This window comes from Colletotrichum chrysophilum (genome assembly GCF_026319265.1).
Source record: "Colletotrichum chrysophilum strain AFK26 chromosome Unknown scaffold_1, whole genome shotgun sequence".
Taxonomy (NCBI): domain Eukaryota; kingdom Fungi; phylum Ascomycota; class Sordariomycetes; order Glomerellales; family Glomerellaceae; genus Colletotrichum; species Colletotrichum chrysophilum.
Window position 1 is genome coordinate 930,450 of NW_026517288.1, and position 26,146 is coordinate 956,595.

Here is a 26,146-nt window from a genome sequence, read left to right on the forward strand (position 1 = left end):
AGATGTCGAGTGATTCTTTGCGACATGAGCAAGTTCTCATTATCAAGAGTCTCTCTTTCGCTTTCTCTTCGGCTCAGACATTTTGGTCCCGAGTGGAGCTCCACATTGCCATTTAAGAGAGGTGATTGGGTGGAATGGGGTCAGGATGTCAACATACATTCTGCCCAAGCAGAATTCTGCGGGGGATGCTGTGTATTGACCAATGGGATACCTGTGGCCGTCGCATTTCCGAGGAGGGTTGCGGTGCGGAATCTACGATTACTGCAGCGGCATATGCACGTGGCGAACTTGTTAAGACGGTTCTTGACTCGGTGTTTCTGGGGGTGGTGGGAAGCGGTGACGGCGACGGCCGCTGGGGTTTGCGACGCCGTCATCATTTCTTCACCTTCGTTCTACAGCATCCGTGGTGGTTTGGCTTCGAATCTCTCATCGCAACACTGATTTGACGAGAAGATACAGCGAGGCCGCCGCCGCAGTGCTGGTCTAGACGAGTCAATTTTGACGAGAAAAACAAACATACCTTGCCAGAGTTCCAATCGGGCGGGGCCGACTCTTTTCTCCATTTGGGGGTGCCTGGTTTATTGCCTCTTCTGAACTCTCGAGTCTGGAACCTGTATTCCCGCTCACATCATTTCCCTGCGAGGTTCTCAACGATTTTGCCCTTGCAACTGGATTTTCCCCCTTTGGCCCTCTCTTTCTGTTGTGCTTCTTATGGTCCTTTGCATGTCGGCAGGTCGCAGTCGCATCCACCCTGAAATCAAATACGGATACCTCTTCATCAAATCTCCCCCGGACGGAAGTGCGCTTCAGAAGTGCTTGTCTCGGCCTACCTTGTCCTAGGCAGATCCATCAGTCCATACCAATTCTTAAATACAACAACCACCCACCCACACCTGGCCGGCCTTAGCCAAGCCCAGGTCCAGTTCTACACCTCGAACGTCGTCATCTACTTTTCTACTTTGGAGGGATTTGTGCCTTCTTCGACATGATTACCCGTTGGGTACGACTTGCGCATCGTTAATCGTTATTGATACTTTTTGCTCTTTATATTTCCATTTGGTGTTTGCGCATTTACACACACCCATAGACGGTGAAGGAAAGGCGAAGCTCGCCTGGGGCAGTCTACAATGGCGCCCAACACGGACGAAAAGACAGTCGAGCCACTTCCCGGGCCGACGACAACCACAAGCCAGCAGGGCAGCAGTAGCCGCCGCGGGCGTTCCTCTGGATGGTGGAAGGTCCAGCTCTTCCGCGGTATGGTGAACGACCTGCGGCGCCGGGCGCCCTTTTACGTCAGCGATTGGCTCGATGCGTGGGATTATCGTGTCGTACCGGCGACCGTGTACATGTATTTTGCAAAGTACGTATTCCAAGTCGTTTCGTGGTTTGTCTGCCGCGAACCCCATGAGTTTCATAGCGATTGCCTTTTACTTGTCACAACAACAGTCAAGATATAGCCGTTGTGGTTGTAGATGGGTTCAAGGGCGATGGAGACTAACATGAGCCCAGTATCCTCCCAGCCCTGGCCTTCTCCCTCGACATGTTCACCAGCACCGGCTCAACATACGGCGTCAATGAGGTCTTACTGGCTTCGGTGCTCGGATCCGTTGTCTTTGCCGTGTTTGCATGCCAACCTCTGGTCATCGTCGGCGTCACGGGCCCGATTACCGTTTTCAACTATACCGTGTACGACATCATGAAGCCCACGGGAGTGAACTACCTGGCCTTCATGTGCTGGATTGGAATGTACGTAATCCAAGTGCAACCCTTCGCCGTAATGCGAACTGACACCCAACAACAGATGGTCCCTCATCCTCCACTGGATCCTCGCGATAACAAACTCCTGCAACTGGCTGCGCTACGTGACCCGCTTCCCCTGCGACATCTTCGGCTTCTACGTCGCCTTCATCTACCTCCAAAAAGGCATCCAGGTCCTCGAGCGCCTGGGTGATGCCGAGCCGTTCTACCTGTCGATCGTCGCCTCGCTGCTCGTCTTCATGGTTGCGTACGTCTGCGCCGGCCTTGGTGGCAGCAGCCTGTTCCATCACCATGTGCGCATCTTCCTCAAGGACTACGGCACTCCACTCACCCTCATCTTCTTCACCGGGTTCGTGCACATTGGCCGGATGAAACCGATCGACTTGGAGGTCCTCCCGACGGGCATCGCCTTCATGCCGACCGCGGACCGGGGCTGGCTCGTACACTTTTGGGATATCCCCGTCGGCGATGTATTCCTCGCGCTTCCGTTTGCGGTATTGCTCACCATCTTGTTCTGGTTTGACCACAACGGTAACCCCTCCCCACCCCCCGAATCAAAGAAGGTCCCAACTAACCTGACCGAAAAGTCTCTTCACTCATCGCTCAAGGCACCGAATTTCCCCTCCGGAAGCCAGCAGGCTTCCACTGGGACCTCTTCCTCCTCGGCCTGACGACCGGCGTCGCGGGCATCTTGGGCCTGCCCTTCCCCAACGGCCTCATCCCGCAGGCGCCCTTCCACACCGAGTCACTCACCGTGCGCAAGTCCGAGGCGGAAGTCGACGAGAAGGGCGAGCTTACCGGGAAACATGTCACAAAGGCCTCTCACGTGGTGGAGCAGCGCGTGTCGAACCTGGCGCAGGGCCTGTTGACGCTCGGCACGATGACGGGCCCGCTGCTGGTCGTGCTGCACCTCATCCCGCACGGCGTGCTGGCGGGGCTGTTCTTCGTGATGGGCGTGCAGGCGCTCGAGGGCAACGGCATCACGCTCAAGATCCTGTTCTTGCTCAAGGACAAGAATCTGACGCCGCCGAACCACCCGCTGAACCAGATCCGGCGGCGGGCCGTGTGGGAGTTTGTCGCGATCGAGCTGGTGGGCTTCGGGGCGACGTTTGCCATCACGCAGACCGTGGCCGCGGTGGGATTCCCTGTGTTCATCATGCTGCTGATCCCGATCCGCGCGTGGCTTCTGCCGCGGCGGTTTTCGGGACAGGAGTTAGGGGTTCTGGACGGGCCGACGGCGAGCCCGTTTACGATGGAGAGCTGTGGCGGTATTCATGGGGTAGATGCGGACGACTCGGACGAGACGAGGTTCGAGGAGCCGAGGAGGCGGGGGAGTGGGAGTGAGGGGGTGTTGGCTCCGGGGAGGGGGCCTGAGGATGAGGCTGAGTTGGGTAGGGCGGGGAGTGCTGGGTCTGAGGGCATGAGAAGGAGAGGATGAGAAGAGAGTGGCAAGAAGCGTCACTGACTGAGAGAGGATCGGATGTTGTAATAGAGTTGGATGGCACCGCTGCGGGCGGTTTTGATAGACGAGAGCACTCGAGGCACTTGTCCTAGAGAGGATTCCAGATGAGGAGATATATTTTGGCATGAGGTATATACATCTTCACTAGTGTGAAGAGAGCAGCATTTGTAGCGAAAGATATAATGACATACTTTGAGTTTTGACTTGGGCAAGAGCAATAGGAAGGAAATGCGATGAAGACTCCTCAAAAGGCGTGTTCGGCCTGGGTCCGAAAATTAGACTAGCTATCCTACTACCCCTGAGTCACCCAATCGACACAAGGCTGACAGCGATCATTGCTGGCTACGAAGAGTCTCGCCTTGTCGATCAGTCCATACCACACGATGTCCTTCTTCTTGGCGTCTATTCCTCAATGAAAATCGCCATCCAGCCCTTGTCTCACAAGCATCGAGGCTGATTAGGTGACAAGGTGGGTTGCGCGGGTGGTTATCCCTTCGAAACTCGGGGCATTACAAAAGCTTCCAGAGACAAAATAGCACTCAGTAGAAACTAATAGATGGGTATTTGGGTTGAGATAAGTTACAGCCAAGGACCGTTTTGGTAGGACTCTGAACTGCTTGGGGGGGAAAACTAGGTATCCAGTCTTACTGCCACTGACAACGTCGTCCCCCTGCTTTCAAGAACTGGAAAAAACGAAGCGTGTCCCGGTTTCTTCAAGTAGCAATATGATGCTTTCGGTACTGGAAAGGCTTCGGTTGGCATCCGAGATTAGGCGTTAAAATTTCCGTATACACCTTCATTTTCCCCTTCCGGCAAGAAGCATGAACCAAACAGGCAGAGGCATGCCGGCTTAAAGCCACACATTCGCTTATACTTCAAAGCTACATACTCGCAGTGATATGACAATTTTAATCCTTGTATGCCTCTAAACAGCGCACTCACTACAAACAATGAGACTTTTTGCATGGCAGTAACCTTGCTATTGTTGAGTAATGTAGGAAACATAGACATCAGAATCAGCCGAGCAGGCTTGGGCAGCCTTGGTGGCTTCTAACAGTACTTAAAGTAAGCTCGCCACTGTTTTTGAATGCTTGTATCATAGCTCAATCCTCCAATGTCATTGTGTCTTGGTTGCCTGAAACAGCTTTCATTTGAATGCCCAGCCTTGCCAGTGAGCAAGTCTCAGGCTGACTTGGTTGTTCTCTGGGCGCCCTTCCTTAAAACCTGCCCCTGAACACCTCGGAAACTCTCGAAGATCATGTGTCGTGCAGAAAGCTTTTACACGATGCGAATCTCCATTTGCCTCATGTCATGGATGGCAGTTGGGGCGCATTGTCTAAGCCTGTTCAGTCTATCAGGGCTCGTGGAGCGTCAAGATTTACCCTCGAAGTCTAGTTTCGTGCGAAGATCTTTGTGCTCAGGTAAGACCTCTTTACTTCTCAGCATGTAACTATGAAACCACTGACCTGGTTAAGCTGCTGTCGTGGGCGACTATGTGTATATAGACGGCGGCGAGATCTCGCAGACGCCTCTGAACAACGTCAGTCGCACCGACTTGACCGGGCTATTTCGTGAAGGTAACCCCCAGATCAAACCATAGCTGAATAGACGAAAAGAACGCTGACACAAAGGGAACCGCGCTCCAGTAAACTCGACCATCTCTATAAGTCTGAAAACATCCTGGATTACCTCATCTGTTGTCATGAACTCGATACCCAAAGATTCCCAAAAGCTGGATGGCCAGTCCATATGGCTTGGACCATCCGGAAATGAATTCTACACTTGGGCAGGTGAGAAGTTTTATAACAGAACACTCCCGGATAAGGAGATTTTGCGTTTCACGGCCGACGGTAGCGGTGGCGGCAGGTGGGCAAAGTCGCCGCCTTCCAACCTCAACACGTTTGAAGACCTGTTAAGGCCAACAGATGGAACCTTCACACAGAGCAAAGATACCGGATACTATTTTGGGGGAATCGTCAGGAGGCGGAGCGACTCCTACATCTCAGATTGGAATGTGTCCATTCCCACCCCAGGACTCGTGTCGTACAACATGACATCCGGAGAGATCAAGAACACGACGAGTAAATTTGGCCAATATGGGACTTTCAAGGAAGGGTCTTCGCAGTTTCTGCCCTTCGGGGACGCTGGTGTTCTTCTCTTTCTCGGCGGTCAGGAGGCGCCTATAACGTCTAGAGAGGGCGGTTGGGAGGAGATTGATTTCAGCCAGGTCACTTTGTTCGACATCAAAGGTGAGTAAATGATCTCTCAGCATGAGCGTCTCGACTGACACTACCCCAGGCCAAAAATGGTATACCCAAAGCACCACTGGATCTAAACCGGCAAGGAGGAGGCGCTTCTGTACAACAGGCGTCTTGGGACCAAACAACACATTCGAGATGTGAGTAGACTGTTGTTCCAATTGAGAACGTCTCCAGTGACCAGCTCAACGATGACTCTCCAGGCAAGTTTCATTTACGGAGGTTGGAGTAGTAACCAGGATGTTTTCAGCGACGTTTACGTGCTCAGCGTTCCTGGCTTCAGATTCTTTAAAGCCGGTGATAGTTCGACCCCACGGTATGATCAAGCCTGTGTTGTGGTGGGACGTAGGCAGATGCTCTCTATTGGCGGTCTTAGTACTCTCGATTACATTCAACGATGGACTCAACCGGACCCATGGCCTTATGGTCTGGGCGTCTTCGACTTGACAGAGATGCGTTGGAAGGATGGGTACAGCGCTGATGAGGCGGCGTACGAATCCCCGGAGATAGTAAAGCAATGGTATGAGGGAGGGGGGCAGAACAATGTCTCCTGGGCAAATGAAGACGTGAAGCTTCTTTTCTTAAAGCGTAAGTGAGTCTGACCCCAGAACGGAAACCTAACTTACCAAGCAATAGCATCCCAGGATGAATTACCATCTCCTGGCCCATCTGCGACACCTGATAGAAACGGCACGTCTAATGACGGCGATGAGAGCCGCTCATCTTCACCACCCGCCGGAACCATCGCCGGCGCCGTGGCTGGTGGGTTTTTCGGGGTGGCACTTCTCATTGGGCTTGCCATCGTCTTCATCAAACACAAGAAGTCATACGCAGCGGCGCCCCGGCACCCGCCGCACGATCCCCGAGCTACCGATTCGATGTATCAAAAATATGGCTCACAGTCCACAGCCTATGGAGAGCACAATATGCTTGGGCACCACCAGCTTCATGGAGAGTCCAGTCCTTTGGAGATGGATACCTCATCTGGTTGGGTTGAGGTTCATGGTCACTCAATACCAGTCGAGTTGTCAGCGGAGAGTGAGCCACATGAGGCAAAGAGTCGTAGGCAAGACTTTAGATAGCCAAAGGAAAGTAATATCAGCACAGATACAGCGCACGAAAAATGGACACGGGGAAAATGTTGTATCTCGGAACGGGAGCTTCAAAACTTTGTCAAAGCTGGACGCAGTCCAAGTATCAAGCCGGTCCGAGTCTTGACTCTCACAGTAATGCCAATCCTCCAAGAAGAAAGTAACCTGCCAAGCGCTGCCTGCGACTACCGTAACTTTCTCCTATCCTATGTTGCTCATGAGACTGGAAGCAAGCTCAGCTGGCCAGAAGTCTTTTCTTCTAATCAACAGTACAACGTTGAGTCTTGACACCACTTATAACCCACTTACGGCAAGCTACCGTCGGCTGGATCCATCAGAAAGCCCGCTTGTGAGCATGATCATGGCTCGGTACCCAAAGAGGAAGTCGGCAGTACAACTACCTGCAATATTAGATGTCGCATAACGAGATTAAGGCCGCATAACATCAAGTCCGGAAAGCGGAAACGTATTAGCATGTCTCAGCTGCCTCAGCAACCTCAGCCTCTTGTCCCTTGACATCTGTCTCCCAACATTGTCAGCGGACAGGCCTCTTTCTCCCATGCGGCAGCGAGAGCTACTACCCACGTCCTCCTGAAAGGCTGTCATGAACATCGTGATCAATGCGTTACCAAACCCTGGCTCCTTTGCTTTGGCAAGCAGCTTCGTCCCTTCGGATGGATCCTTCTTGGGATTCCGCCATTAACCCTCGAGGGTTGGTTGATGCCCCACCTGCATCCAGCTTCCTGCGAAGAGCATACTGTTCAGGCAAGTTGCATCGCGGCATTCTTACCCAAGAACGGACCCGCTGACTTCCCGAAGCCATTGCCATCGGAAAGTACGTCTACATAGACGGAGGTGAAGTTTCGCAATACGAAGGTGAGTACAACGAAACTTACAGTTACCCATCATGGCCAGGTACGCAGAATTCTGTTCTCAAAACTTTGATGGAACTGACGCTGGTTTGCGTGGTAGTCAACTCGACCATCTCCATTGGCCTTACTGAGCCGTGGGACCCCGCAAGCGTCACGATGAAAACAACCCCGAAAATCAGGCCATATATGTTAAACGGGCAAGCCATCTGGAAAGATCCTACCTCGAACGCCTTCTTCACCTGGGGCGGCTGGAAGGGAACCTCGACGCCTTGGGATAAGAAGATATTGCGATTCACAGCTGACGACACGGGGGAAGGCCATTGGCAAGACATAACTCCTCCCAATCTCCTAGCTATCGCTCGGACGAGAGAGGGAGCGTTTTCCCAGAGCAAGAATGTCGGTTACTACTTTGGCGGCTACACTAGCCAGGGAACGGACGCCGACTTCGACAATGGAAGTCAACCATCAAACTCAACACTGGGAAACATAAGTGTCGAGGGCCGCGCTCGTGTCTTTTGACATGCGATCCGGCGAGATGCGAAATATTTCATCCAGCAGGTTTGGTAAGTACGGAACATTCAAGGGCGGCTCCCTGCAATTTGTGCCGTTCGGCCCCGAGGGCTTACTCGTCGTCCTCGGCGGGTGGGAGGCACCTGTGTCAGCAACTCGTTTCTCAATATGGGACGCGATGGCATTCGATAAAATCTCAGTCTATGATCCATATGGTTCGTATCTCCAACTTGTAAGCATGATCCCGAGCTGACATCACCATTTCGAAGGCGACGAGTGGTATCACCAGCAAACCACGGGTGATGTCCCGTTTCGCAAAGAGAAGTTTTGCACTACGGGCGCTCCTGGCCCCAACAACACCTACGAAATGTTAGTGCAGTATCTCGACTCAAGGGATAATAGGTTGACAAATCTCCGTTGAACAGCTTCATATACGGTGGTCGGGAGACAAACACCTTTGCTACCTCGAACGAGGTCCACATCCTTAGCCTTCCTGGGTTCAATTTCTTCAAGGCAGATAACAAGAGCCTTTCGACACAACGCGCAGACCACGCATGTACGGTAATCGGCGGACGACAAATGCTTTCTGTTGGCGGTTTACTTCCTGAAACATTTATCGGCAAGAGATTCTCAACACCGGATCCATGGCCCTTGGGTCTCGGCATCTTTGACATGACGGAACTGCGCTGGACAAACCGTTACGATCCGAATGCGGGAGGTTATGACTCTCCCAAGGTGGTTAAAGACTGGTACAGCCAGGGTAACGTTGCTAACTGGGTATCTCCGGAACTCAAGGCGCTCTTTTCCCAGTGTAAGTGAGACCTGAACACCCTTTCTGTTGGCGACTGGTGGCTCATCAACGATAAAGGGTCTCCGAACGCTACAGCAAGCGAAGTAGGATTGCCTGGTGATACGGAACCTCAGCCATCAGGCCCTAATATCGGTGCTATTGTGGGTGGTGCCGTTGGAGGAGTCGCAGCACCTGTTCTCGTTGCTGGTCTGGTGTTGTTCTTCAGGAGACGGAGGAAGCGGCAGGTAGCGGCAGCACCACAGGATTCTTCTCCGTCGTCGAAGTTTGGCTCAGTCGGCACCGCGTATACGGCGCCGACCTTGACTGAAATTGACGAAGCGGGCTCTAACAATCTCAGCGAGTTGCCAGGGAACCATGGGGTGCCGACCTTTACTGAGACCCACGAAGCGGACTCTAATAATCTCCTCGAGCTGCCAGCGAACTATGGCGTGCCTGCTGGCTCACATGGGCCACTGTCCAGGCACGAGATGGCGGCATAAGAATCAGTCTGTAAATGAAGGATATCAAGGTCACTTATAGTGGAACGTAGTAGTTATAACAAACGAAAAAGCTTTTGATTTTGGTCCCCATCCAAGGGCTGACTGATTATGTGGTATCACCATCTAATGTTCCAAACGTCATCACATCATTGCTGCAACCGCGCGCGCCTCTCTCTCCTTGCCTTCCAAGCACATTTACGCGTCACCCATCTCCTCATCGTCGTCGTCCTCGTCAGTCTCGAACTCGGCGTCGCTGAGGTCGCCGGCCTCCTGCGCTTGCGCTATCATGGACAGTAAGTCTCTGTCACCATCACCATGGGCGGCGGCGGCGCCCTGCGAGCGGATGAACTTACTGAAGTAGGTGAGCGCGTCGGGCCAGAGGTCCTGGGCGATGGCGGTGGCGATGTCGTCGCCGTCGGGGAAGATCTCGTACTCGAACTCGTCCTCCTCGTCGTCGTCGTCCTCGTCGGCCTTCTCCTCGACCTTCTCGCCGGCCTTGCGGCGGTTGAACTCGTCGGCCTCCTTGGCGGCGAAGGCGGCGCTCTCCTCGGCGGAGATGCGCTTGCCGACGTAGCCGAACCAGCAGAAGAAGGAAACGCCGCCCATGCCGGTCTCCTCGATCTTGGCCTTGAGGGCCTGGGCCTCGGGGGTGGGGGCGGGCTTGCCCTTGCCGGAGAGGACGGGGCCGCCCTGGGCCCAGACCTTCTGGACGGCGGTCAGGAGGCCGTCGGTCAGGTCCTTGCCGGCCTTCCAGTTGATGTTGACGGGCTCGGAGACGAGGCCGGTGTAGTTCTCGGAGGTGCGCCACCAGAACTTCTTCTCAAGGACCTTGTCCTCAAAGTGCTCGTTGTCGCCGAACTCGAAGCGGATGGCGATGGAGCGGGGGTCGCCGTTCTGGCCGTTCTCGAGCTCGAAGCGAGAGACGGAGATGTTCTTGAGGGAGGCCAGGAGAAGGGCGGCGTCCTGGGGCTGGATGTACTCGTCAATCTCCGGGGGAGACTGCTCGAAGACGAGGGCCCAGAAGTTGGGGATCTTGGCGACGATGGCGGCGCGCTTCTCGTACAGAGGGCGAGAGAGCTCGTACTGGCGGCGGACTAGAAGGCGGGGAGGGCGTGTGAGATTACAGATTTTTCTGAGGGCTCGAAAGGAAAGGAGGCGACGAGAGTGTGTGAGGGAGGGAGCAAGAACTTACGCATCTCAGTCTCGACCTGCTCGAACTCGCGCTCGATGTCAGCGAGCTCCTCGTAGGTGACGCCAGTCTCAATCATCTCGACCATTTTGGCGGCTGTAATGAAGAATCGTTAAAGGATTGAAAAAGACAGTGAATGTGTGTGGTGAGGGTGAAGCTCAAGTGTGTTTTTGAGATTTCACCGTGGCGGGGTATTGATTATGGAGGGGTAGCAGGAAAGATCAGGCAGCGCAAGATGAGAAGGAACAACTGGGAAAGGGGTCGCCTCGCACTGGGGATCACCGCTTAAATATGAATCGCAAGTGCAGTCTGCTTAGCAAATCGTCACGAATTACAGCACTTTTGTGATTTATTATGGATGGGCCGTGGAAAAAAAAATTCATCACCCAGCATGAGGAGGGACGGACGGGTGACGAGGGGACCCGACTGGACTGACGTGGGGTTCGACGACGACCAGAAGAAAAAATTTCCCCCTCGGTGCAAGCTTCCTGCACGCTGCCATCCCTAGTCGGTGGTCTTTTTTTCCCAGGCGGTGACTGATGTCATTGGGTACGTCCCACGTCCCTGTTGATCTCGAAGTTTTCAGAAGAGGAGGAGGAGGAGGAGGCCACCCTAGTCCAGGTTTCCCATCAATGAGAGGTTGCGCAACGATGCAGCCAGCGCAGAACGACTGGATCAGAGACGGAGAATTTTGGCGGGGCAGCCACTGAGCTGGTTGGTGATGGACATGGATGTTGTCTAGGCCTGGCCCAATGAGGAATGTCGTTTTTTGGTACTGGTGCAGATAGATGCCTTTCTCACTAACACCAAGGAGCGAAAGAAAGCCATTTCTTGGGTGCTTCTCTGGCTTGTCTCTGTTAAGCTCTCGTGAAAGGCGTTGCAGAAAATCAGGGGTCCTCTTAAGACCCTGGGGCGGGTCCTCTCTGTTGCTGCTACAGGAACATCGCTCACTTTTTTTTTCTCTTCTAATTAACCCACATCTACCAACTTGTACCAAGTCCACAACTGTGATTCCCCCACATCAATTTCCCACCCGGTGCCTTCTAGATCGCCAGTCACACTCAATCTTGTGAAAAATTCGGTCGTGCCCCGAAGAACATTTTCTTCTTTTTGCCTAAGCCAGCGGCAATTGCACCGGTATCCGCCCTGGCCTTACCAGGAGACCGCTGCCAACTTTTGTTATGCGGAATTCGTGCTAACCACCATTGGCAGTTTGTTGTTTTTCTCCATGACCAGGTAAGACCGGTCCACTGAGGGGTTGCTTTTGTTGTCGTCCCCCTCTCGCGTTGAGACTTGAGCTGGTCGTGGCTTCTGTGAGATTCTGCCAAATTCTCACGATGTTTGACATTGAGGATGCTGGGCTTGACAGTCGTATGTTTAGTTTGAGAGGTGATTAGTGATTGCAGGCAGAGCAGGCAGTTGCAAGAGTTGAGAGAGACAACGTGCAAGAGGCTCCTTCCCTCGTCTGGTAACAGCTGAGTTCTCGAAAATGTAAACAAAGCTCGGGACAGTATCCCTGCAGGTCAAAGGAAGGGAAGGGCTTTCTGAAAATATTGTCATTCTCAATTCCCGGGATTATGGCAGTCGGGGATCTTCGTGAACGGCACTAATACGAGCCGGAGGACGGAATCTCGACTTTAGTCAGTGGGTAGGTAGGAAGAGGGTCATATCGCCCCTCACCCACGGGATGTCACCGCGACAAAAGTTTTTGTTTACACCACAGTCAACACCGATCACTTCTAGACAGTATGGAAGTCTCGTAGATTATGTGCGGCATGATTCTCGCAACATCTTCTTCTGCAAGCACGCAGAATGAATGGCTAGGGAGGCAGGCATAGACGAAGTGCTCTCACTCAGAAACACCTCAACCATGATGATTCTCCATCTCCAGTTAACTAGCAACATCCCAGGTTGTCGTTGCCGGGAAACGCATGTGAACACTCAGGAGGTGAACGAGTTACACTCATTGGTTCTTGTAATTGAACAAATAACATATGTTCCTGTCGACAAGTCTCGGACCGGCTTTCTGGTCCCCGATCATGCAGACTTTTCTGTTCCGAGAATGACTAAGTACACACTCTGGCTATGAACTCAATTGGAACCAGGGTAACATGTTCAAACAAGCTTGATCTCGACCAGAGTTAGAATCCTTGTCGGACGCCACATTTTTCTTCCGTGGTCAACTAGCTTTGATCATAACAACCGAAGCCAAAAGACGCGTCGTGTGAGCCTTCTATGGCGAGTTGAACAGGTCTTAGCCCTAGGTAAACCTGAAACAAGCTGTCTTCGGTCGTTTGCTGTTGAGAAGCAAATATCATTGACTCATTGCAAGCCATTCCTCGCGATAAGCAAGCGTGAAGAAAGCTGACCATGTGCCTATGTGTTCTTCACCAAGTCAGCATTGCCCTATTTGCCAAGTCATGATGCTATGTGTACACTCCGATACTTTCAAAACATGGAGTTGGTCACCCGTTTCTCGCACAAGTTTGAGCCGAATCTTGTCGATATCAGCCTCTATTTCACTCAGGACGTCTTGAGAGCAATGCGAAGCTAGACGAACTTGGTTACCGTTGCTGCTTAACGTTGCTGCTTAAACCAACTGGACACGGATGGAATCGTCGCATGTGAAAGTGGACAGCATCCTCTTCTCTTGAAGGATATCGTCTGAGTTGAGCCAGCTAGCCCTCAAAAACCTGATCGATCCGAGATTTGTGTGATGATTATCATCGAGACCAAGCTTTTTCTCGTATTGTGAAACCCTCTACTGGGTGGGCTCGAAACTTCCTCAACATCATCGAGACCAAAAGATTTGAAGTTGTCAAGTTTGGCGGCCTCACAACATTAAGAGCTGTATGTTATAGATATTAACAGACAATATATTTTCGGGACTATTATTGCTTGCGCAGTCCAAGTTTTGACCCTTCGTTTCCATGGCCCAAACTCCCATCACATGCAGCAGCTGCCTACCGCCTCTGTTTGGCGGTGGCATTGCCTCATATCCAGATTGGCCAGCCAGCCAATTCGTCTCTTTTCACCCTCTATACCCTCCTTAGGAAACAGTTCCCCAGTCGTAAGTCATCATAGCATGGATATGGTTGGTAGATGGGGTAGATGAGTTGGGGGATATATCAACCTCTGTGCTTCGCAAATCGCCGGGGTATATCAAGAATAAGATCGCAGAATACCAGAACGCCGTGCCTGGACAAGTGTAGCCAAAACCATTTTCCCAATCACCACGTCAACTTGGTCACCCGGGATCTAAGGTCTGGCGACCCGGGAATGATGCCGCGTGTACCAACCTGTAAGTTGGCAAACCTCGACCTCAGATCAAAGTCCACGGCGCTGACCATAACGCGCTTCTCCTCAGGAACGGACCGCTTCGACTTCATGAGGCCCGGAATGACGCTGTCCCTCCGGGCGTCCCAACGAGCATTGCCACCAGGTCCGAGAGGTACATCCTCAGCGAAGTCGACTGAGCCTTGCCTGGCACTGCCATTCGAATGACCCATCATAGGCGGCGGCGATGTTATCTTGTCCTCCTCTTCCTCAATATTCACAACCCATTGCCCGATGCGCGCCGTCAACTCACTGTCCCACATGCCTTCCCGGCGAGCGCTGCTGCTCAGAAGCTGGATAGCTTGGCGTCGAATGATCGAGTGACGGCATTTGGTAGCCACCACAAATAGAGGAGGAACGATTCCAAGATCGGCACTAAAGCTGGGCTTGATGTGAAATGTGCTGTATGCGTTGCCGCCAAAGATGTCCGGAGAGTGGCCATGTCGATGAGGGCAGAGAGCGGGATCGGGACATCTCTTTGCCGCTGCTCGTCTCTCTTCGTCACCTACTACTTCCGACGCAAGATCGACAATAGCCTTGAACTGAGGCTGGAATAGGTCGAACTGTGATTCACTGTCGCTATAAGTCATGAGAAATAGTATCTGGCTCATGATTTGGAACATCTTGAGGACAGCGATGCCGGCCTTCTCATGATGACTGACGCCAGGAGCTGTGCGAGATTCAAGTAGATATTCAAAAGCTTCAGACCAAGCGTCGAGTTGGCCTTTGAAGCTCATTCCGTACTGCTTCAACGACTTGGGAAGGATTCCCATTGGCCCGTTCGCGCCAGTCGACTTTTGGTAGATGAAGAGAGTTTCTGTGAATCGAAGCATTTTCTCGAGAAGCTTGTCCCAGGCACTGCGCGCCTCCATCAGAGTAAAGAATTGTTCAGGCATGGAGCTAGAGCTCATGGATGACGGTGAGCTGCCAGCATCTGATGGCGGGGACTGCGGGTATTCGGGATTCTGAGGGGTCAGTCGAATCACGAACGGCTCTGGGAAATGGAACGCCATGTCGTATGATTTCGCTTGGATCGCGAGCCTGGTAAACATGGTGATGAGCTCCTCCTCGACCGGCTCCTCAGAGACGGCTAGGAAGGATCTCCTCCGTTCAGCTCGGAGCTTTTCCAACAAACCAAGGCCTGTTTGAATTTGCCTGATTGCCTGTTTATGGTCGCCAATGAAGGAGTCGAAGCATGCTAGAAGCACGCTGGCCATGAGTAATGTGCGGTGAGACTTTTGGTCGCGGCTGAGATCGACTAAAGAGTTCATAGCCTCAGAGTACTGCTTGACTGCCACTTCCCAGTGGCGATATGCCCCGTCCGCGGGACTGAACGAATCGGACGGCGATCCCGGCGGAGACTCGCATGATTGTTCAAGGGTCTTGTACAAAGCACCTAGCGCGACCACTGCATGGCGAATTGCGTTCCCGGAGTGACACTCCTGCAAAACGGTCCGAGTCCAAAACACCGAGTCAAAGTATCCAGACAGCTCATTCGCTGTATGTAAGCGGAAGAGTTGGAAATAGAGTCCCTCCTGTTGAGAAAGCTGGAGATTGCCCGCTGGGCGGTAAAGTGTAACAGAGGCGCTAGAGTCGGGTGTTTGAGGGGGCGTTGTGCGTCGTGCTTGCAACTTCTGGGCTCTCCGAGGCGGTAGTTCGATTGATGAGCGGATGGGAGGCCCGCCATTCGGGGCAGCAGCCAGAAGAGGTTTTGGCGCAATGGCGAGAACTTCGTGAGGTCTTGCGCTGCGACTCGGCGGTGGGTAGCCCGTGCAAATCTTCTTGGAGCGAACACACTGGGAACAGGAAGGCCTCTTCTCGTCGCACTTGATGCGCCGTTGTCTGAGGATAGAAGTTAGAAGCTGTTCTCCGAGGAAAGGAATGCCTGCGATTCGTGACGTACTTGCAGTTATTGCAACCTGTCTTGACCTTGGGTTTGCTGGTTCGCGCCCTCTTGGGCTTTTGCTGCGAGTCGGAGGTCGGACTGGACGAAGACACTGAGTTTGCCGAGTTGGCATCGGCTTGGTTTGGGGACGACATTGTTGGGAATTTAGGGGGAGTGCGAATTGTAGCCGAAGGGATCACGCATACGCATACGCATGCATGGCCTTGGGCTCGGGGCCGCACAATATGTATTTCGTCCGATTGTAGCAAGGAACGACTTGCGGTGGTAGAGTTGAAGCAAATAGGAGTTTGGACGGAATGCAGGGAAATCGCGAGCTCTTCCGACGAGGTGGGCGGGCGGGAGAGGGTCGCTAAGGGTCGGCGCGATGACGGGTGGTCTGTGATTTCGGCGGTTAGACAGGGCACTCAAGCCTAGCGTAGGGTCGGCCTTAACGGGGAACAGGCCCGGCGGGGAGGGATCTGCTACGAGACGGGGTCATCCCTCGGTTCGTTCGCTAGACACTTACATGACTAAGGCCGTGGTAAGGGTGGGAGAAGAAAGTCGAGATAGCGATGGAGATCGAGGCCCAAGAGCGGTGGAGAAGCCAACTCGGGGGCAGCGTTGGTTGATTATATGATGAAAACCCCAGCGCCGAGAGGGGAGCGTTTGTCTTGTAAGGCTCGGAGTGTATGTGTGTGTGTTTTTGCTGGTTCTATGCGCGATGACAGGGCTCGAAAGAGACTCGCGGCGGGAAGGAGTTTGGGGGCCGGGAGCGACGGACGATAGAGTAATATAGGGCTGGCGGAAGGCGTGTGAGCGTGGACCTGGGCACTCGTAGCTGGCGGCGGCGCAACACTCGCAGTAGGTACAACACAAGCCACTGGCCACTGGCGGTTGATGGAGCAGCAAGCACTACGCAGTAGCTCGGTCCACAAGGACCAGGGGTGAGGGGGAGCCGAATGTACTGTCTTCGTGGTGTGTCTGAATGCTGGTGCGTGGTGCGTGGTGCGTGATGCGTGGTGTGGTAGCGGTAGGGGGAGACCGAGATCCACGAGAGAGGAAGCCAAGCGATGGGATGAATTGCGATGTGGAGGTCGTAGGCAGCTAGGAGCTAGAGGGAGGCTTGGTACTGGGCAGCAGACGCAGCAGACGTGGACCGGGATGTTTCTTCGATTATGGTGTGGTGCGGCGGTGATGGTGGAGGGAAGTGCCGCCAGTTTATAGGCAGATCTCAAGCAGTGACAGTTACCAGCAGCACGCCGGGCTTGAGGGAGACGTTACTGTACTGTACTGCACTGCAATGCATGCAGCTGCTTCCCAGGCTGTCGTCGTTGTAGAGCATGTACCAATGGGCGGGCTGACGGGATGAGGTAGCATCGAAATGCTGGAGATGGGCATCAGGGATCCGCGATGCTTATGATGGATGGCAAACGTGATTCAGGAGACGGCAGAAGTCGCGTCGTCGCAAAGACTTATCTAGAGGGCCGATAGTGGCGAGCAAAGGCACCCGCGGAATGGATGGCTAGTTGAAGAATGAAAAGAAAGCAATTGTGTGAAAAGAACAGGTGCCGAGAGGAATCTGTCGAGACCAGGCCAAACCAACAGGGACTAACACACCCAAGCTTGGCCAAGAGCAGTGAAAGATGGGACACAAAAGGACTGGACAGTTGGAACTGGCACGATGGAGACGGGTCGGGGGTCGGGGTCGGACATGGACGGGGGTTGATAGTTGTTGCGAGTATTCGTCGTCTTGTACTGTGTGAATACAGAGAGCACTGTCCGTCCATCTTGTCTGGCCGGCGCCTGGCCCGTCTCTGTTTCCTACAAGTGGCAGTAATGTTTGTTCTTTACTAGGTGAGGTAGGCGGGCAAGTAAATGCAATCCTCCAGGGCAGTGGGAGGCGAGACAAGGCGTCCGGCCGCCGTGCTGCGTGGTGCGTGGTGCGTACCATGCCGTACCTAGACCCGAAGCAGACAAGGCATTTCTGGTGTCTGTAACTGAGGTGTGCTGAACGAAGAGATACCAGATGAAAATGACATGAATGAGCGAGCATATGCATCATCATCCTTCTCCAGCCAGCATAAGAGGATCGCTGAACGAGCAGCGAGCACGAGGGGAAACTGGACGTCTCACAAGTAGTTTGCCAGTCGTACGTGGTTTGGTGTAACGGGACACCAGCTGTCTGTCCCGTCTGAGCATGAGAGGGCAAGGTACCTGACGGTATCCGTACCTTTCCCTCTGGCGACTGGCCTCGGGAGGTACCTTACCCGTTGTGCCAGGCCCGGCCAGGTGCAAGGGTGGGAGAGGATACTTGGGCGGGTTATTGGTTTTTTGGTTGGGAACTTGCCCCAATCGGTACCTGACGCTTTCCGCACTCGTCGTTGTGCCTCTGGTGCGACGGGAGAGGTACTGCGGCACTGCGTGTACTGCATGGCAGAGACGCCGTTCGAGGTACATTGCTGAAGGGGGGAGCTAAGGTGCCTCTAGCCAGACAGCTAGAGCCAAGAGGAAAAAGAAAAGCGGCTAGGAGACGTGGACGACGCCGCCTCTTGCCGAATGAATGCTTCATGCCTACGGATACCTAGACATGAGGTGGCCTCAGAGAGAGGGAGATTTGGGAAAGTGCGTTGTGCGGTGACAGCGACTTCCTGGTTAGAAACAGCGTCCGAAGAAGGGCCAGGCCGGCCGGTCCACGCTCCAGTCCAGAAAGAAGGGGAAAAGGAAAGAGCACGGTCCACTTGCACCTTGCACCTTGCACCTTCAGTGTGTCTCCAGATCTCCCTCCTCCAGTTCGAACCCCACTCCTTCCCTCCATGGTCGTGGTGTCTTCGCCCTCGCACTCACTCCCACCAAGCACCCTCGCCCTTCACCACCACCACCACCACTTCTCTCGGTCTTCACCACATTCTCCTCGCCGAGCTCGCCCTATTTGTGCATCTCTTCGTCCTTCGCCTTCCCGGCCTGTTCGCTTCTGCCTTCGTCTCCCTCCCGCCCGTTCGGCCTACTGCATAGCGTCGGCGACGCCTTCGGCCATGTTTCTTTTCCTCAACTAATAACTCCAGAAGCAAGTTAGCACAATGCACGGCTTGGGCGTTCGTGGCTATGCTGTTTGTTTGTGCAGTCTCCCTCCTGCCCGGCGGCTAAGCCCTGCAGGAAATGTGTCTCCAGAGATCATTTGGGGACGACTCATTAGAAATGACCACATGGACCAGGGGAGAGAGAAACGGCAAGTGGAGAGCGACCAGGGGGTATCGAGATGCCACCACCGATGGACCACCACTGATGCCCCATGCCTGCACCTGCACCCGCACGTGCGCATTTCTCGACAGACCACACCTACATACAACACGGTACGCCTCAACCTCCGGCCGCCAACGGAGAATACACCCGCTGCCGCTGCCAATAGCTCCCAACTCTCACGCAGTACTTTCCCTCCGACCACTCATCATCTCTGCCGCTCACAATCAATCCCGTCCCGCTTTGGGGCCGGCAAGGACTTACGAGCTTACCAAGCGGCCGCTTTAAATAACGTGCCTTACGGAATCAGTACTCTGGCGAGTGCACTTACCTTTCACGAGTGCCGTAAGGTCATTTTATTGTGTCTTGGTGAGGCAGCCAGTCAGGTCCACGTTGTTGGAGTCGGATTCAAAGCAACTCTTGATGATATGATACGCGAACTCTACGGGCTCGCCGCTAAACCAGTCAAAGTCCTTCTCGGACATCATCTCGACGTTCTTCAACACGGCTGATCGTCGGCCCATGCCGCATCTGCGTCATTCCTCGGTCAACCAATCTTCACACGCACCGCTGTGTCTGTAGGCTTACACCACCAGCCGAATTTTCTTGGCTCTGCGGGCAACGCCTTGGATGACGCCCTGCCGGCCGTTGTATGCAAGCAAATTCTCAGAGCCTTTCGTGTCCTGCACCACACCATCGATCGCCAGCTCCTTCACTCTGTCCAACACTGCCTTGGGGGTGGCGAGACCCTCCTTGGACATGAGGTACGCGATGAGGCCCGCGACATAAGGCGCAGCTTGCGATGTACCAGACATTGTGGCGTATCCGTTGTTGAGACCAAGGGACTTGATGCCGACTCCGGGCCCAAATATCTTGACCGAAGACCCATAATTGCTGAACGCCGCCCGGGTCCGGTCCCAGTTCGCCGCACCGACTGTGAATGCTTGTTCCGCCCTTGCAGGCGAACGTCCGATTGCATCCTGGTTCGAGTTACCCGCGGAAGCTACGGTCACGACTCCAAGATCATACGCAGCTTTCACTGCGTCATCGAGAGCCGACGTCTGCGAGCTGACGGTGAAGCCTGAAATAAGATGTCAATTATGCGGCCGACAGGATTCAAAGGGACGGGCTCCAGTACCGAGGCTCATGCTCATGACAGACTTTCCCAGTCGTCCTGGCGTCTGCGTGATGTTGTTGACAGCCCAGTTGTACCCGTCAAGAACAGTATCAACAGTGCCCAAGCCCTGGTGGTGGCGCTTTTGTTAGCGCCGATCAAGACTTGCGGTTGTCAGACGCGGCAAGGATTCGCACTCACACCGCCCGCTAGGACCTTAACAGCCACGATTGTCGCCTTTTTGACCACGCCATACGTCTGAGACCCCACGATACCTGCGGTGTGGGTTCCATGCCCGCCGAGGTCATCGAATGCCTCCTCTGGCCGCGCGTTGTAGCCCCTAACGGCGCGGCCGCCAAAGTTGGGATGCGAGATTTGCACGCCTGTGTCAAGCATGTACACAAACGTGCCCTCCCCTGCCGACCTGTCATAGACGTATGAGCCGGTATCGCTCGAGTCTGGCAAGCGGTTTGGCGAAGACAAGGCTGTAAGACCCCAAGGTGCATTCCACTGGGTGTAAAAGGCGTCGAGTTCTACAATGCGATTGGGTTCGACGGATAGCACCTCTTCTCCAGCACCGATCTCAGCAATGCTATCATCATCAAAGCTACCGGTGTAAGCGTTGAAGGCGCCGATGTTGAATGATTTTTCAATGCCGGTGGTGTCCCGCCGTCCAGGACTGCGCTTGTGTACCCCCGTCGCCCATACCATGTGGCTTTCGAATTCAGCAGGTTGAAGACCGGGCTTCAGACGGATGATATACTGTCCGGGGATGACGCCGTCAAGCACTGCACTCGGTACGGCGGCAGCGAGGGCCCGGAGGCCGGACACCAAGAGGATGGTGACTAGGCTGAAGGACGACATCTGGGCGGTAGCTGAATAGCTCAGGGAATTTCCATTTATTTTTCTCACAACGACTGAATTTCGATTTTCTTTATACGCAATCTCCTCCGCTCATGCAATTCTTTTCGGCCTATTCACCTGACGGCGATTTCCTTCAAAATCGCGAAGGCCAAGATGACGTCTGTGGGGCGGCGGACTGGACATGCTGAAAGCAATGCTTTACACGAGGAAATATCGTTGGAAAGCCCCCCGGCAAGGCATCCAGACCGGGCGAGGTTCCTCGTGATGAACATTTGCAAACGGCGCGTCTCTCAGACGCCTGATTTTGATGCAATTTTGTCTTGTCTCCTCGTGAAGAGCGAGAAACGAGCATTGGCAGGACCAAGGGCCGTCCCGTCACCGGGCAATACAAGCGTCTTGGTCTCGACCATCGTGAACGCTTCAGGCAACCCCACCGGCTTGGAAACCCCATAATGACATGGCCGTTGTCTCGCAATTGCCAACAGGCCAAAAGAAGTAAACGCATGACAACTTTCGGAATCAACATGCCATGCCGCCATACCGCTTGAAGAATTGGCTTTGTCAGCGGGAAACAATGTCAAGGTCGCGTCCGCTCCTTGAGTCAGTCTCAGTGACTTGCAGAAGAGGCACAGGCCGGTCTTGGCTTGCATGGCTGATGGTCCGCAAAGATGGCAACTGCACGAGTGCGCCTCTTTCCCCCGTGGCCCCCATAGCAGGAACGACTTTTCTCCTGATCTGGAGCAAAGCTAACGCGGCTCATTGGCAGATGGATGCGAGCGGCCCGTTTCCTCAGGCTCGTGCTAGGCAATTCGTTCCTGTCTAGTACTGTCTAGCAGGAAAACCAAGGAAGAGCCTAGGCCGTAGCTCCCGCTAGCCTGCGATGGCCGCAAATGCTCATGTCACTGTCGGCTCCGCCCTGGACGCCCGCCGACGCTGAACACCTACCTCAGTATCGGCCGACCTTACATCAGAATAACCTCTGTCATATTTCACTACAACACCAGTCTTTGGAAGATATCCCGGAGACGGTCGAGAGGTTTCATCAACTTGTTGTTTCCAATGATTTCATCTGCGCTCGTGGGCGCCCCAGCAATCCGAAGCTTCTTTGCTGCCGTTCTACGAGCTGCACATGGCGCGTCAAGCGTACAGAACCGCATCTTGGCCACTTACAACATCACGAAGAGAAACACATATCCGGATGCTCTGTGGTCTCAGATGCGAGATCCTCGCACGACCCTACCTAAGGCGCCATTGGAAGGTTTACTACTCTCTCCTGTAAGGTGTCCTGATCGCTGTCGTTGTCCATGCAACTAACCATCCAGGCCGTCGCATCGACGCAGGGACACTTCATCTCAGCCCAAGTACCGCCAAGTTTCTATACGGTCGACCCAATATCAACACTCCCATCTCTTATTCGTCAAAGTAATAAATTTTCCTATCAATCGAAAGCTTGCAGCATCCTGCTCACCGCTCTTGCTGGCCTTGTCAGCTGCGCCACATGCAACCCATTCCGGCCCGCTTCCGCTGGGGTTCAGATGCACTCATCATTCGGCCAGGCCTCTCGAGACGACCTTGCACCCTCCATCTCAGCCCTACAATTCCCAAAGAGCGTCACTGATGCCCTGCTTTGCCTGCCGCCATGCAAAAAGACCACCATGCCCCCTAGAGTTACTGTCCGGGGCGGCCTCCTTGTTACATCCAATGACCGCACTTCAACAACCCTTGGATATGCCTACATATCGCCTGCCTTAGCGCCAATGCTCAGCCATCAGTCAACAGTCACGTTCTCTCCTTCACCCACTCCGCTTTGCGATCCTAGCCACTTGCCCCATCATCAACGCATAGAAGCCTTCCAAACATGGTCCATGACCCATTGCGCGCCTTCTCTGCATCTTCTTCAGCCCTGTCGACGCTTCAGCGAACGTTACTGGGCCCGGCATGCTTGACGGCAATATTGCGCTCGACACCATCTCGAGCTGCGCCCTACCTCCCCGCCTGGGAATGACCCTAGAGGCCCCATTAAGGGTCCGAGACGCGGAGGTGCGTCTCACTCTCTTTTCCAGTTACGGCGGACATTGATTGGCGCACTCTTCTATCACATTCGGTCGTCCAACCCGTCTCGGACCCTGTGGCCGCTCCGCTGGTATGGGAGGGATGCGCCGGTAAAGCATGTCAATTCCAGCCACCAACCCGAAACTTAGGATGCCCCTTGCCAGTCCCGGGAATCTGGAGACCGCCCTTGTTCATCGCTAAAGACTATCGCGGGCCGGTGTCAACTGAGACTGTAAAGTCTGGAACGATATCTAGAAGACGCCCTCAGCGACTAACACGCTCCCCATCTGTCGCTATCAGACAGAGGCACCGCGTAAGGACGAAACGCTCCGGAAGTAGGCTGTTCAAGCTCGTAAATGTCTCTCAAGTTGGAATCTTTGGCTGGCCATCAGGGTCGTATAACGATTCGGAGGCACGGGGGAGTATCATGGTGAATTTGGTTCATGCCGGGATATCACCAAACGGCATCCGATTTGCTGCATCAATATCGGACATGTCCGCTACTGCCCACCAGTATGAGCTACGGCTAATGAGTTGACGTCCCGCCTACATCATCTGCGACTACTCCAAGGTCTGATGCACAGCAATCACGACCGCCAGATGAGCGCTATGCCAGGCATCACATCGCGAGCTCCGACCGTAGGGACGTTCAGCGCCCTGCCTTGCGAAATGCCTTGTCTCACTTCCCCACGCAGAGAGATTAGGGGAAACAGGAGGCCAATCCCGCAAGACGTGCTAATGCACAATTGCTGCATGTCAGAACAGTAGCGAGGAGGCGCTGGTACTGTCGATGCAAAGGTTCCATTGGATGGAAGGCTGTGCTGACTGCCACGTTGGTACTGGTTCCACAGAAAGTTCGCCCTTTCTCCAACCCAAACCCCCTGTCGAAAAGCTGCCGTCGATCCAGTACCAGCAATGACTTCATACGGTAGCATGGCGACCGAGTCTCTGGGTATGCCGAAACCTGTGACTGATAACCCCCGTCTTAGAGGTCTCCACGCGGGTGATCGCGTGGATCTTCTGTACGTACATCACGCACCTCAGCCTTTGGGGATCATGATATCGGCACTACAGACACTGCCTCGATTCGCCTTACGGGGCTATGTGTGCGATGACGGAGATTTGGGAATGCGTGATTGATTCTATGAACGTGGTTTACTTTGCCTTGATCAGGCATCACAGCGCAAGTCTCTCTCTAGAGCGATCGAGTATCGAGCACCCCGTGTGAGATCCGGCCCAGGATGTTGAATGGAGACCTGAAGTCTCCACACGGATTCGGCCTTAGACCATCGAACTTAGGACGACGACGGGCTTTTTGTGTCCGGCCGGCACCGTGTAATTCCACGGTATGACCCTTCCCACGACCTCAGATAGCTTCACCTTTCGTCCTCCTGTGTGATACCCATGCTGTGATTTATTGTCCAACAGGTCTTCAGGGTAACATTTGTTGTCCAGATCGTACTTGCGCATCACCGAACGCACACTAGAGCAAGGATTAAATCTAAAGTTACATGGCTTTGACGTCTTGTGTGGGTGCCAGCGGCGCGAGAGACTTGGTCTTTCAGGAAGGTTGTATTCGACCGTGCCGCATCGGTGCAGAGGCTAGCTTCAGCAGCGAGCATTCATGTGGACCAACCTTCGGCCTCATGGATGCATGACTTAAGAGGGACACACGGCAACGGCGGTTCAACTCTGAGCAAAGCTTGCTTTAAGCAACATGTTCAAGTCTCCTTGAACCAGCAAGTTTGGACGGAATGTATCTAGATATCTCAAGCTCGTCAATAGTCTAAGTTTGTGGTTGCAATTCTCGGTTGAGTCGATCAAGCCCTGGATTTGACAGGATAGGTTTTGGGGAACATCATATAATATATTGGCGACTTGTCCTAATTGTTGGAGCGTATTTGCTGCGAATTTCCCAGTCTCAGAACAATCGAACCTGTCCAAGCACCTCATCGATACATGCATCTGACGGTACATCATTAGTACTCCTTCACGAACCAATTCTTTTCCAGCTTGGTCATCCTAATCGGATACCAGGCGACTGTATGCTCGTATGTTTTTTTCATCACAGCCGTGCCGCTGGCCATTTTCTTCCAGGACTCTGGGCAGTTTGGGCTCTGCCTGTTGAATAAGTCATTGTAAAACAAGTCGGTAGCAGGGCTTACGTAGATCCAGCCCTGGTCTTTACGCGTGTCCCTTGTGCGCATAGTTTGCGGCATCCGACAGAGGGTTTCTTTCGCAATCTGTCTTGACAATGCGCAGACAAGTAGCGCAGGGCGTGGCTGTGGACCCAATATCCGATCCCTTTGACGATGCGCCCTTGAGAAGTAATAGACCTGTGGCTCTACCAGCGTCCATTTCCAGACCTCAATCTGGAGCTCGACGGGGAGATGTTGGAAGCGGTGGAAGTTGTTTTGCTGGTTGCTGCGCCGATGGATTTTGGTGACCACATCGGTTAGGTTCGTCAAGGAGGAGACATATGGTTCTTCGCTGTTTGGGGGTTCGTGGTACATTGTGATAATGTTCCGCAGACGACGGTGCCTTTGCAGCAAGATTCCTGTCTTTGGTGTCAGTTCAGAATCCGTTTTGAATTTTCAGTCGCAGACGTGGGCTTACTATGGTGGAGAGGAAGGGACTCGCCCTGCTTCATGGTGGCGTTGGGGATGACGAATAATTGAAAGGCAAGATTTCTGATGCTCAAACGTACCTATTTATCTGAAAAGATTTCTACCTACGCACCTTTGAGGAAGCGAGCGTACAAGGTTGCGAAATCACAGCAGCTCCACTAGGAGCACAAGGTAGGTGTCCGGCAGCAAAGCAGACGTGACTCCATGAAGTACATGAAGTTGGATGATGGATCCAAAGTTGCACCTCCAACTGATGGGTAAGCTACCCAACCTACTTATAGATCTAACGACGGTACCTCTGCAGGTACTCTCAGTTCATCGGCAGGAACGTCAGGGCAAGCGGTCTTTCTTTCAACCTTTGCGCACCTTCATGTCCCACCGACGAAAGGCTGGCCACAGTAGACAACCGCGGTCCTGGCTGCCTGTAACAGATACGCTGAGATAACAGGCAAAGCACCATCGCAAGCAAGAGCCCGAAGCCGGGCCATAGATGGGTATTGCCGTGCTTTCGAGAAGTCGCTCACCAAGGCTGCCCATTAACACTCACAACGCAGCGTAAAGTCATTCGCTTGAAAATACATGTCTATCTTGGTATCAACAC

General features: G+C 53.6%; 5 protein-coding genes across 5 annotated transcripts; 2 read left to right on the forward strand and 3 right to left on the reverse strand.

The window, feature by feature from the left end:
* Window positions 1–1,127: 1,127 nt before the first annotated feature.
* On the forward strand, window positions 1,128–3,196 carry COL26b_000246 (uncharacterized protein; the record flags this gene model as incomplete). The annotated part of the gene is made up of 4 exons (XM_053173216.1): window positions 1,128–1,360; window positions 1,510–1,746; window positions 1,802–2,289; window positions 2,346–3,196. The coding sequence occupies 4 exons, from the start codon at window positions 1,128–1,130 to the stop codon at window positions 3,194–3,196; spliced, it is 1,809 nt and encodes a 602-aa protein (XP_053042922.1).
* Window positions 3,197–5,270: 2,074 nt separating this feature from the next.
* COL26b_000247 (uncharacterized protein) lies at window positions 5,271–5,622 on the forward strand (the record flags this gene model as incomplete). The annotated part of the gene is made up of 2 exons (XM_053173217.1): window positions 5,271–5,469; window positions 5,519–5,622. The coding sequence occupies 2 exons, from the start codon at window positions 5,271–5,273 to the stop codon at window positions 5,620–5,622; spliced, it is 303 nt and encodes a 100-aa protein (XP_053042923.1).
* A 3,814-nt stretch (window positions 5,623–9,436) lies between these two features.
* COL26b_000248 (uncharacterized protein) lies at window positions 9,437–10,518 on the reverse strand (the record flags this gene model as incomplete). The annotated part of the gene is made up of 2 exons (XM_053173218.1): window positions 9,437–10,335; window positions 10,434–10,518. The coding sequence occupies 2 exons, from the start codon at window positions 10,516–10,518 to the stop codon at window positions 9,437–9,439; spliced, it is 984 nt and encodes a 327-aa protein (XP_053042924.1).
* A 3,142-nt stretch (window positions 10,519–13,660) lies between these two features.
* COL26b_000249 (uncharacterized protein) lies at window positions 13,661–15,806 on the reverse strand (the record flags this gene model as incomplete). The annotated part of the gene is made up of 2 exons (XM_053173219.1): window positions 13,661–15,608; window positions 15,670–15,806. The coding sequence occupies 2 exons, from the start codon at window positions 15,804–15,806 to the stop codon at window positions 13,661–13,663; spliced, it is 2,085 nt and encodes a 694-aa protein (XP_053042925.1).
* A 3,438-nt stretch (window positions 15,807–19,244) lies between these two features.
* COL26b_000250 (uncharacterized protein) lies at window positions 19,245–20,866 on the reverse strand (the record flags this gene model as incomplete). Its single annotated transcript, XM_053173220.1, has 4 exons — window positions 19,245–19,419; window positions 19,477–19,969; window positions 20,027–20,132; window positions 20,204–20,866. 4 exons carry the CDS (start codon window positions 20,864–20,866, stop codon window positions 19,245–19,247), a joined length of 1,437 nt encoding a protein of 478 aa, XP_053042926.1.
* Between the last annotated feature and the right edge of the window lie 5,280 nt (window positions 20,867–26,146).